Source organism: Cydia splendana, chromosome 20, assembly GCF_910591565.1.
Source record: "Cydia splendana chromosome 20, ilCydSple1.2, whole genome shotgun sequence".
Taxonomy (NCBI): Eukaryota; Metazoa; Arthropoda; class Insecta; order Lepidoptera; family Tortricidae; genus Cydia; species Cydia splendana.
Window position 1 is genome coordinate 16,228,755 of NC_085979.1, and position 13,344 is coordinate 16,242,098.

General features: G+C 39.3%; 2 protein-coding genes across 2 annotated transcripts in view; one reads left to right on the forward strand and one right to left on the reverse strand.

Annotated features, from left to right (window-relative positions):
• The window catches only part of LOC134800561 (facilitated trehalose transporter Tret1-like), a 32,478-nt gene extending 29,321 nt beyond the window's left edge, over positions 1-3,157 (forward strand). Inside the window, exons 7-8 of the mRNA XM_063773048.1 lie at positions 1,808-2,002; positions 2,525-3,157. Of these exons, the coding sequence (XP_063629118.1) occupies positions 1,808-2,002; positions 2,525-2,788 (459 nt within the window). The 3' untranslated portion in view covers positions 2,789-3,157. The remainder of the gene's footprint in view (positions 1-1,807; positions 2,003-2,524) is intronic.
• A 3,819-nt stretch (positions 3,158-6,976) lies between these two features.
• The window catches only part of LOC134800589 (protein CASC3-like), a 42,329-nt gene continuing 35,961 nt past the window's right edge, over positions 6,977-13,344 (reverse strand). The window contains 5 exon segments of the mRNA XM_063773079.1: positions 6,977-7,106; positions 8,868-9,010; positions 10,615-10,706; positions 11,481-11,695; positions 11,698-11,727. Of these exon segments, the coding sequence (XP_063629149.1) occupies positions 7,074-7,106; positions 8,868-9,010; positions 10,615-10,706; positions 11,481-11,695; positions 11,698-11,727 (513 nt within the window). The 3' untranslated portion in view covers positions 6,977-7,073.

Here is a 13,344-nt window from a genome sequence, read left to right on the forward strand (position 1 = left end):
TTGCAGTCCCAAAATCGAGACTGCAATGTTTTTAACTTTTTAATTTTTGACTGACCATAAACTACGCGCTTCGCAACCTATTTTTTAAACGGCAAAGTCGACTTTGCCGTCCATTTTTGAGAAAAATAGATTTTTCACCTCAGCAGCTCGAACAAGGGTACTTTGCTTTTTAAAAACAGTGAGCAAAATGCGATTTTGCTCACTGAGTGTGTCTCACTCAGTGAGCAAAATGCAATTTTGCTCACTGAGTGAGACAAAATGACATTCAAGTGACCTTTATAGTCAAATGTCATTTCAACATGCGGGGTCTAATACAAGTTCGATATACTTGGGTTCTATTATCTCTGTCCCTCTAGGTATGTTCTCACTGCTTAGGGTGAAAAATTTTGTGTACTACACGAGATCAAAGTTATTTACATCTCGTGCACTTTTGAATCCCTTACTACGCTCAAGATTCTAAATTAGATTCACTCGCTACGCTCGTGAATCTATTATAGAATCTTTCGCTTGCACGGGACTCAAAATAAGCACTCGAAGAAATATCAAACTTTGATCTCTTGTTGTACAAATAACTATTTTTGGTATTAAATTTTACTAAATCTGGTGATCAGTTAAATAGCAGCCTAAATCTATCAGTCAAGGGCTCCACAGACCTTGCAATAAATCCAGGCGATGTTTGATCCATTGCCGCAGATTGCCGCCTTATTGCCGCCTATAGTGCGACATGAAATAGTAGAAATTGAATAAAATGGAACTCAAAAATGTCCATACTAAATTGTTGCCATGTGTAAGCATTTTACGTCAAAAATGTGACAGTTACGTAGAAAGTGGTGCTCTCATTTATTTTCTACTATTTTATGTCGCACTGTACGATACCTAAGTATTAGGTGCAACAAAGTCGATCGCTCTATAATAATTTTTGGTTAACTGCGAGTTCTCAGTTCGGGGCGAACTACTAGTTAAGTAAAATACCGGGAGTATTTAGGCTAGGTTTACTCGAAGCGAAAGTTCTATCCAAGTTTACCTATATTACAAGAACGTTTACCTATATTATTTCACTAAGGCCCACTTGCGCCATGCAGGGTTAACCGGTAAAGCCTGGAGTTACCAGTTCAATTTAACCCTAGGTTAACGATGAAAGTGTTAGCACAGAAAATACACGCAAATCCTGTTTGGTAAAATTACTAAAAACCAGCCAGACATGCTGACGCACATAGCCCTAGGTTCCCTATCAGTTGACCCGCGCACCACGTGCAAGAATCAATCGAAGACTCGTGCCAACCAAAGGTCAATATACCGCACATGCTTACATAACATCGTGACTTATATGCGACTGATTTATTCTTGCGAAATCTAGTACCTATCTACTTATTACTTATACATACCTACGTCTATGCAGTAGCTAGGCACACATGTCTTATATTATTTTTATCATGATAATCATCATATCAGGCAATTTACGTTATAATGATTTCCACAATAAGGTCCCTTTTTGTCATCCGACGTACACTAGCAACCGTCATCAGAAAGTAAAGCCAAGAGTGCTCTTTAACTGTCGAAGACACAGGGGATCAAAATCTGCGCACACTCTAGTCTATAGTATATTGGGCTGCCCAGTTTACTTTGACCACCTCGTCCGCTGTACCGATTTGTGCTGTTGACCATTGGCTATGAGCGAAGTGCCAGATGTGGAAACTATAAGTCGAGAAATAGCCAACACTGCTTCAGAGCTCACTCCCTATCCTATTTCTAAACACACGATATGAAAATCTATTAGAAAAATTTATAATTATTCCCCTGATTGCAGCCGCTCCTCGCCGTGACGAGCTTGTTCGCCGGCTTCAGCATGTGTCTGCTCGGCGTGTGGTTCTACCTGCAGAGCATCGGTGTGTACATGGCGGGCTGGGTGCCCATCGCGGCGCTCTGCGTGTGCATCTTTGCCGACGCGTCCGGCCTGCAGCCGCTGCCCTTCGTCATTATGACTGAAATGTTCAACTTTCAGGTGAGCTTTTAATTTCCCACAATTCGAAGAAGTGATGTCATTCAATTGCTAAATAATTTCGTAAGTAACTCCCGAAAAAATTAATGGGTTTTTTTTGCTTTTCTCCAGAGTCAGTACTGACGCCTGATGCAAGAGGCAAGCAAAAATTATTTTAATAAGGAAATATTGCTATTAAAATATTTCAGGCGTAAATCAGAGCCAAACTGCTATAGCTCGAAGTTCTCTGAGATAGACGGAAATAGGCGACAGCCGACGAACACGCAGCACTAAAGAGGCACACTAGCAAGGACTAAGGGACCAAATATTTTCTTCCGCAAAAAATGTATGCCGAGCTACAAAAAGCATGGCCACTTTATGAATGAATTTCATTTATCTGGCCTGTCCCATCTGATCTCTGTCTGGTCTGATCCCATGTCAACACTGCATACAAGTACTCTTTCTGACGGAAACCACTCGCCCGCGACTAAAAACATTTTGTGATAACACAGTTTTCCACTTTATAAACCTCACCTTATTCCACAGCTCCGCGGCACGGTGGCGACCCTCATCATGGCTATATCCCTCGGCACAGACTTCGCGCTGCTCAAACTGTTCGCGCCGCTCATCGCGTCCATCGGCTACCACTCCATCTTCTGGATATTCAGCTTCATCTGCCTCGCCAACGTGTTCTACCTCATCTGGTGCGTGCCCGAGACCAAGATGAGGAGTCTAGAGGACATATACGCCGATTTGGAGGGGAGAAAGAGGACCAAAGACAAGAAAGTCGTGGAAACTAATCATGTGTGAATGCAAGTGAATGTGAAACTTGCAGTGACTTTGGATATGATCTGACGTTGATAAAAACTAGGCTGTAAGGTCAAGTATATAGAAGGCTTAGGCTGCGTTTCCACCAGAGATGCGCTACATGCTGAGAGGAAAACAAATGAAGTGATTCTATTGGTTAACAAAAACTTCCCTCGTTGCAACCACGCGCATCTCTGGTGGAAACGCAGCCTAAACGTAGTGCAAGTATATATGTTGGTTTTGTTTTTTGGAATCTTGTACAAATGGTATGTGATATTTGTATTTACATTCTTTAAAACCGTGAAAGGGGTTAAAATTGTATATTATAGTGTTAAAGAACTGTATGTATTATAGTACATAGTATGTAGAATTGTAGGCAAATTATAAATCTCATATTGTACATAACCTAGATATTTTCAAAGATCTCAGCTATGTTTATCTGAGAAAAATTGTGATAAATAATCTAATATAAGTACCTAATTAATTTGTGTTTATGTTCTTTTCCCTGTATTCCACAATATTTCATCTGAATGAAATGAGACGAAACTATCGCGAGTGTTAATGTTACATACAAAGCGTAGCGAGAGACTTAAGTACCAGGAGCCATTTTTCAACCTTGTTTAAATAAAAGAGTCTCGAGTTTTAGAAGATTTATTATAATAAATAACCAGCTTAGTTTACAAAAGCTTTTTTTTTTTTCATTTTTCTCATTTTATGGAAAATATCATTTGAAACTAACCCAAGGACAATATAACTAATTATTGCCAGTCGCTAAAATAACTGCCTTATTAAAATATATGTTCCCTTGGGGCTGTTTCGTTTAAAAAAAGACTAGTCATAAACAACATCGGTTATACTTTTCTGTACACTTACATGCGTGGAAGTTTATACACGAACAAAGATAACACTTCCGCGATCGTATAACAATCTATTCGACAAACGTATTTTTACTTACATTTCGTAAAGCCCTATACTTGGCAATGTAATCCGATTTTTTGTGAAATTCGGCTCAAGTTACAATAAAATTTTAACTTTGAAACACACGAAATAAGTTTACAAACGTACAATAGAGGGCTAAAATCATAATCCTTATTTTGGATTGGCCGTATATAAAAACCGAATTGCATGTCAATTTGCGAGTTAAGTATAAATCGCATGTTAAAGGTCAAAAATGTCTTATCTATCTATCGTCAAGCGATCTATTGATAAAACATTCTAAATCAACCGATCTATTATCGATTATGATTAATATATGAACAGAGCGACATTTCGTTCAGATATTTACATTTGCTTTACAACTAATATTACTATTACTCACTGGCGTTATTTGTGGACGAAGTTATATTGTTCTTCGAATGTCTTTTTATAATTTTTGAAAAAATAAAAATACATCGAAACTTTACTGCGGTGCTGGCTTGTGCCGTTTGCTTAGTGTGTGTCAGACCTAGTCAACTGTAAAAATATCTGGGTGTAGACAACTTACTCAAAAATATGTCCCATAGTTCTTAATTCACTGACATCAGAGTTATGGGACATATTTTTGAGATTATTTGTACACCCATATTTTTACAGTTGACTGTACCATAGACAAATGAAAAAAATTATAATATACCCACGTACTGAGCTAGATGGCGCTGCACACCCAACAATTAGTGACAGTCCAACTCCCGCATAACATACGACGCTGTGCTTCGCCATCTAAAGTGTTCTTCAAACGACATGAGTACGGTGATGTCGTCTCCATACAACTTATGACCTTAAAACGCAAATTCTTACAAAACCGCACCCATGCAGTTTTAAAATATGTGGCTTCCCTTCAGAGAAGGTTTCGTATAGAATAATGGTTAACATACAGAATTACGTGACAACAATGAGGTATAATCGACTAAACGATAAATTCTACACACACATACGAAAGGTTAAACAAAGTTGTTGAGGATTTATCGTTTGAGGAGTACAATCATGTTTTAATGAATTGCTCGTGTTACAGATGACACCCGGTATAAAACAACATAAGTATTACAGTTGTAAGCCTCACGCTGCCGCGCCGGGCACATATCATCGATTTTAGTATGCCAATTACGAACGCCGCGTTCAGTGTTATGACATAATTGTTCTTATATAGGCTATAATTATTGGTGACAAAAAAAAAATATGCAAACGTACAAAACGCTTTACTTTATTTCTAAAATCGTCACTTGACTTTCTCACATAAGAGAACAAGGAGTTATAATAGTGCTAACAGAAAAATCGCGCCCAAATAATAGCATTTCCAATAGAATGTTCCTTAATGCCAACTCCAATATCATTCAAATCAATAGTCAGAAAAGCTAAACGGGAACTAAATGTATGAAGTGCTATTAAAATAAGCAAGATTTTAAGTTTAACATTATTAAAACTTGTGCTCTATACTCTAAAAAGTACTTGATTTCAATTAAACATCAGTCTTTTCTAAAATTTCGAAATTCAACACTATTGAATTAAAATCTACATCTACAGCATGGCTATGACGAGTTGACGGTATGACGTTAGCGACTACGTGGGTTCGATCGCATTCCCTCTCAGAGACGGGCTGCAATCGAGTTTACGCGGTCGCTAACGTAAAGTGTCAACTCATGGTACGGCTACAGTAGCCGTATCGCGGACCTTAGGAGGAAGTGTTCGAAGCTGCATTACGATTTTTGTGTAAAAATAATTACAAAAACGACAGACGAAACTGACTTTATTATACTTAAAGGAAAAATTGATGACTATATTCATTAACCAGTTTCATAATGTTGTTTTTGTGAAATATTATTATACTTTTTAAAAACCTTTTAAATCATATTCCACTATTACAATAAAAAATATCAATATTACATCTAGATTTACGATTCATACATTTGGACATAGTTTTTAGGAAATTCTGTCTGCATGGGACCGTTTGATAAAAGAGATATTTTTATCAAACACCTAATTACAAAACAACAGGTATTTGACACTGATACGAGTGGAATTCGCCTTTTCGTACGTGTATCACACAACATTTAAGGGGATAGTAGAATAATATCACTAATCAATCATAAATAATGGTGGTTGCTTAGAAAATGGATTTCCTACAAGATTTTCATTATAGCGCCTTCTATATTAGGGTGGAATACCACCCTTAGAAAAGTTTAGTTTGAACGTAAAACTTTGCGTTACAGCGCTAAAAAGTAAAAACGTATTTACAATTGATATTTAGAAACAAAGCAATAAAAAAACAAATGATAATAAAGGATTAAGAAAGTTTAAATATATGACTAAAAAGGAAAATTAAACATAAATACGTCATCCCATTTAGACGAGAACACAGCCAAATAGTAATTTGAAAATTCTAGACCTAACAACTAATACTAGACGGTCATACTAAGCTAAATTCAAAACTAAATTAATCATTTTTCTGGGTCTAGTGAAAAGATACAGTGTATGCCCCAACGAAAGGTCAAATTCAAAACAAATTCAGAGAATCGAAAGCGTATTAAAACATTCTTCGTTATTCATATTTCGTCATACATAACCAATTCGATATTTATGTCATAAACCAAGGAAACATTAGTTGAATATAGCGCAATTACATTGACAAATATATAATAGACATAATATACATTTCTGGGCGATCGTGTGCACATCTATACAATTCTGATTCTTAAATCCTTTCAAAGAAACGTCAAATTAGTACAGGTTTGAATATAGTGAAAAATTAAAGCTCCAAAAACTAGTTAATTGAAGCCTATCTGTAAACAGGTGAAACCAAGATGCAACCACCTGCATTAGTGACGCTCGGATAATAATTGTGTAAAAGAGCGATCATTAATTCATCACAGTGCCAGTGTGGCTAAACCCCTCGTATGCTTAGGCACTAATATGCATCGACATCTAGCATCGAGTAGCGGAATTATCAGTACTGCTAAGTAGCAGTAGTAGTACTGTCAAGTGACAATAGATGTAGCACCGACCGGAAAGTCTTATGTTGTTGAGCATTAGACTTTCCGGTCGGTGCTACATCTATTGTCACGAGGCTACTCGATGCTAGATTTCGACTATGAAAATATTAGTCTTTTTGGTACCAAAACTGATGTATGGAGTGAGCACTCTTGTCTTACTATATTTCTCTATGTCTATGGTAGGGTTAAGCCAGAATGGTTGCCTGATAAATGAATTCACCTTGTAGGCTTAGTAGATAAGCTGAGTATGACCGTCGGCGGCCGATTTACCTCCCGTTGTAATATTTTGTTTGGTAGCACTCGCAGAGCTTCACCCGCACCAGTCAGGCGTCTATACTCTCCGATGTCTCCTTCACCTATAAAAGTAAACAACAAAATTAAATGGTGTGTGCAATAGTGTTGTGCATGCTCTATTCGCTAATTGTATGTTTCATCAACAGTCATCGAGACGATTCTGACGAACGCACAAACGTAATCAAGTTTCATTGTTAAACTGCCAGATGGCGTAACGAACGCAGCACGTCTCTGTCCGTTCTATCTATTTTATTCGGTGATTAAACCTCTGGTCAAAATAATTCAACTTCCTTTTAAAAGGTGGATGAATACGACTTTAGGCACTGTCGTTCTTTTTATTTTTAACCCCCCACGCAAAAAGAGGGGTGTAGTATTATATGTTGTATGTTTAACGCCAATCCAATATCTGTCCGTTTGTATGTGGCATCGTAGGTGTCAAACGCATGTACCCATGATTTTTTTGCGTGAAAGCGAGTTTCCTTGCAGTGGTTCTTAGCTATATTTGATAAATATTAGGGATGTACCGACTAGTCGCCGACTAGTCGGGAAAGCCGACTATCCGGCCCCATTTGTAGTCGGCGATTAGTCGGCGACTAGTCGGCAAAAATGGCCGATTAGTCGGCACGTTATTGGTGAAAGAAAAACAGAAAAAAAAAACCGGGCAAGTGCGAGTCGGACTCGCGCACGAAGGGTTCCGTACCATAATGCAAAAAAAAAAACAAAAAAAAAGCAAAAAAAAAAACGGTCACCCATCCAAATACTGACCACTCCCGACGTTGCTTAACTTTGGTCAAAAATCACGTTTGTTGTATGGGAGCCCCATTTAAATCTTTATTTTATTCTGTTTTTAGTATTTGTTGTTATAGCGGCAACAGAAATACATCATCTGTGAAAATTTCAACTGTCTAGCTATCACGGTTCGTGAGATACAGCCTGGTGACAGACGGACGGACGGACGGACGGACGGACGGACGGACGGACGGACGGACGGACAGCGAAGTCTTAGTAATAGGGTCCCGTTTTACCCTTTGGGTACGGAACCCTAAAAAGAAATCAACAGTCAATATTTACCATATGTTTCATGTCTATTTTATTTACTAAAATACCTATTCAGGGTGCATTCAAAAACTTTTGTTCATATAATTGACCGTTATCATATTTGTTGGGCTAGCGTTTTCCTCTACATACAGGTCGATTTCAGCTGATTCTCGAGTAATTTCATGGGCAAGTTCTATAGTAAAATAATTTTATTATTATTCAGTTTTTTTTAATGGTGGAGCCATGGGGAACTATTAATGCTATTGCAAAATTTAGACAGGGCACGTTGCTCGTAAAGACGCTAACCACAGGGCATAGGTTCTTAACTGGCGACTACGTACGGGAAATAGAGCCTTGGAAATACCTCCTTCAAGCGGTACTGACGGTCTGCTCAGAATCGCAAAATAAAAGAAAGACAGAAATTGAACGAGGATTCATGTGATAGGTCTTTGAACCTGTAGAGAACACCTTTTAGCCAAGCTAATATGATGAATAGCGCAATCAAATGAGCAAAACTATTGTTTTTCACCAGGACTTAGGTATACGAAACTAATGATCTGGCCGACTAGCCGACTAGTCGGCCGACTAATCGGCCATTCGAGCGCCGATTAGTCGGCTAGTCGGCCAAATCAATAGTCGGTACATCACTAATAAATATCGATCCAGCAGTTTCAAGACCATATTTTCCAAAATGATGTATTTTGGCATAAAATAGTATTGTTTATGCATAACTGGTTTTTAAAATGTCATGACCCAAACGTAAGGTTTAGCCGAGCTGTGCGTACCTCTGGCTTGTTGTCTGCGGCGTGCTCTTCGGGCTTGCTGGAGTCGGTGGAGAGGGAGCTGGAGGTGAGGCTGCCGGGCTGCGACGACTCCTTGCGGCCCTCGCTCGCTTTCTGACTACGGCTTTCTGGGTCTTCTGTGCCATCTGCAAGCATTTGTAGGCATAACTTTAGCAAACAATAAATAAACTCAACATATATGTGAAAATGGAAGCCAAGTTTAATATTGAGAATATACAATTAAAGAATTGGATTTCAATACCACTTCGTAGCTTGTTTTGTGTAGCAAATATAAATTAAATATATAAATAAAGATGTTGGGAAAACTTTCGCCAACAGAGTTAAGTATTATAAATGTGATAAAATTAACATTATTATTTGTATGTCTTTTCCATATCTCGGGACCATGGGGTCCCGGACCTTTGGGAGGCGTACGTGGGGCCGAAGCCAACAGCGCAGAGGCCCTTTAAGGCACTTTAATCTAAAAGCAAGGGATACATGTGGTGGATACTATCCCCGAACGCACAATGTGATACATCCGGAGATGGTCTCCTGGCGGTGCAAAGACTATTGCAGTGCAGCACTTTTGTACTGCGATGGGACAAGATGACAAGATATGAAGAACAGAAATCTAATTCCTTAACCTTGCGACCTTGGCGTGTTCACTGATAATGATAAACCTACTTCAAATTTTGCGGCTACAATATTTTGCACTACCTACTTTCCGCGTCTCAGTACGGATCTACAGGGGCCCATTTCTCGGACGGTATTAGGGTTATATTATTAGTCCACAAACTGTTAAATAGTATGGGTTTCTAATATTATTCGTGAAATGGGCCCCAGCAGTCTTAGGAGTAAACTACCTACATTACTACATAATATCCTTCACCGACTATATATTAATATTGTAATTATCTAAAAATACTTTCTTGACTTGGTAAAAGTACATAAATATGTTCCCTAACCTAAAGTAATCTACAGAAACCCTTATATTGTAATTTGTATCTAATGATTGGATCCCTTTACAAACTAAAATACTTATATGTATACGTAAACAGCATTATAAATAACATAAAAACCGAACTACTAGAAATAAGGATAAGTCGGGCACCCTCGGCCACTGGTCAAGAGCCTCGGTTCCCGCGAGAATATGGGATGGTTGCCATCCGTCGCTTCCATGGTGGGCTCCGCGCGCAACACCGACATTATTTGCTCGTATCTTTTCAGCTCTATAGCAAATGAACCTGAACGTGACAAGTAAAAACTTGTAACAACATTATTTTCCTCTAAACCTTTTTAGATGTTTGGGTCCCGTAGTCAATTAAGAGCCCCGTGATCGTTAATAGTAAGACCCGGCTGGTTGGGCTTAGTGTGTAGAATTCAATAGTTGCCAAACGTTAATAATTTACGGACTTAAAAGGTGGTTTTAGCATACTAGGGACAAAACAAACAAAAGAGAGTATCTGTGCGGTTTACGTCCTTTTCTTTATCTTATCGATAAACGGCTTTTAAATACCCCTATTCTTTTTAATGCCCTCACCACCGATAACCCACTTTGCAGGGTAAAAGTGAAAATAAAATCATCTTCACTACGTGTACGGGATAAACTCTGGTTAGTTTTCCCTCTTTATTGGCGCGTGGCACTGTGTTAAGATGATGGGGGCATTTGTACGAAGAAGCAGGTTCGTGCTCTCGTCACCTTTCCTCTTAATGGTCCGCGTAACTTTATTCGCCGAGTGTGAGTACTGACCTAAGCTGGGCTGCGCGCCGGGCCATGGTTTCCGCACGAACATGTTCTCTACGATCCTGTCTATGTTGTCCTTTTCAGACGAATTCGCGGGCCTGTAACATAGCAAAAGAAATACTGTACTGTCGCTAGGAACGGATATGTCACGCCGTGAGGTGTGGCAGGTGATGCGAGGGGGTCTCGATTGTTGTACGGCCAAAAGCATCGCGCCGATGGGGTAAATAAACTGATCCGTTATCGAAGATGTGGCAAAAGTTGACAAATTATATAGTTTATATTAATCATACTTGTGGCTCCGTATACCTTAAAACTGAATAAATGTACGACTCCGCCATTTTGAAAAAAAAAATCCAAATCTGCTCACAAAATTTCACAAGAATCGGTTGCGAATAGGGAGTATTACTGCAATGTTCTGCCGCCAGAGTGCAGCACTAACTTGTTTAGTAAACCATAGAGTAACTTATACATACTAGGCCTTAAACAGTTTTTTGATAAGATTTTTATATGACATTGATGCATCAAGGCGGTTTGTTAGCAGGTGGCCTACCGCGAAACGCGAAAATTGAATTTTCGTTATCTGCCTCTCTATTGATCGAATTCGCAAGAGTGATAGAGAGGCAGAAACCGGACTTCCGATTGTCGCGTTTCAGTGACGCCCTCTACGCAGAGTTTTGCGTAATATTCTCTATTGCGACCCGTAGATGAGAACATCCGGACATACGAAAGCTTATTTGATCAAGCCGAAACGGAGACGTTCGCCTGTCAATAACATAGTACTGGTACCTGTCTGGTCGCTGGGGGTGTGAGTGTGGGAGTGGTTGCGGCGGCGGCTGGGGCGGCACGATGGGGATGGCGGCGGTGGGGCGTACCTGTCGGGTCGCTGGGGGTGTGAGTGTGGGAGTGGTTGCGGCGGCGGCTGGGGCGGCACGATGGGGATGGCGGCGGTGGGGCGTACCTGTCGGGTCGCTGGGGGTGTGAGTGTGGGAGTGGTTGCGGCGGCGGCTGGGGCGGCACGATGGGGATGGCGGCGGTGGGGCGGCGCGGCGCGCGCGGCGCGGCGGCGGGCGGCTCCTGCTCCACCGCGGTGTAGTACGTCACGCCGCCCGCGGACGTCGCCTGCGCTCACACACACATATACCGGTGACAAATATCACTAACATAACTGCACATCACGTTGCCGCGTAAATCCAGGCCCCGTAGCCAACATGCCAATCGCTAACACTTCATAGTGAACGAAACGCAACTGTCACTGTCACACTAATATGGAAGAGTGATAGAGAGCAATAGTCGAGGGTGGAAGCCCTAAACGACGGCGTTGCATGAACAAAAGATTTCCTTTAAAGAAGTGGAGCCACCGAGATTCTTGATGTTAATTTGGAGGGGGGGGGGGGGGGGGGGGGGGGCTCTCTCAACTTTATCTTGATATCTATATCATTTTAGTTACTAGGCCAAGTTTGGTATCGTTTTTGTATAAATCGGGGATGCCAAATTCATTTATGATATCATTCCGGCACCATTCCGAAGTAAAAACACATAAAATATGAAAAAAATACATTTCTTTTTATTCCTCTTCACGCTCAAACTGCTGAACCAATTTAGTTGAAATTTGGTATAGAGATGGTTTGAGTCCTAGGGAAGAAAATAGGATACTTTTAATCTCAAAAATAATCCCTAAAGGGTGTAAAAAGGGAGGTGGAAATTTGTATGGGGATTCAATAACCGCTGAACCGATTTAGATAAAATTTGGTATAGAGATAGTTTAAGTCCCGGGGAAGAACATAGGATAGTTTTTATTCCAAAAATAATCCCTTAAAAATGAAAGGTAAGGTGTAGCATTGTATGGGAAATCAATAAACGCTGAACGGATTTGGATGAAATCTATGTCTACATCTTTGATTTAGTCGAAAATGATACTAAACTTGACTTAGAACCTAAACTTAAAGAATTATAACCTCAGACGTCGCAGACGCTTAAACATCAAAATCAAAATAAAAACATTTTTCTACAGCAACATTGCTCCCAACTAAGATTAAGATTCACGAATTTTTTACATTATTAATCATAAAACGGGACTTAAAACACTTAAAACTTAACTACACGCGATTAAGTTTTATAATGAATATTTGCTTCCAACTGTCTTTATCAATGTTCATAAAATATATGGAGGGTAGGTACGTCTACCCACCATAATAAAAAAATATATTTGTCAATGACTCTGTCCAACTGCTGTGGTAAAATTCATAACGAACATTTTATTTATTAAATCTTTAAATAATAAATACAACGTAGCGGTACTACCACTTAAGACTCTGTAAGTCTGTACCTACATGGATTACAGCAATGCCCATAGAAAATGTGCTAAATGCGGAGCAACGGCTGTTGAAGATACATATTTCAGTGAAATTCATAGCTTTAGGGTTCAGAAGGAACCGCGTCATAACGCATCTGGAAAGCGTATTAATTAACCGAGAATGAATACAAGTTGGAAATCTGTGTAAAATGCCGTGTGTAAAGTGTAGTGTATCTGTGTGTGTAAAGAGTAATAGGTAGGCATGCCTAAATTTATTTGTATTATACTGAAAACTTTGTGAATGCGCTTTATTAATGTTTATTTTTTTATGAAGTTGTCAGGGTTTAATTTTCAGTGTATATTTCTATATGTAAAACATTTTTTTAATAATAATCTTTAATAGAAAAAAACCGACTTCTCAAAATAGTTTGAAATGCCATATA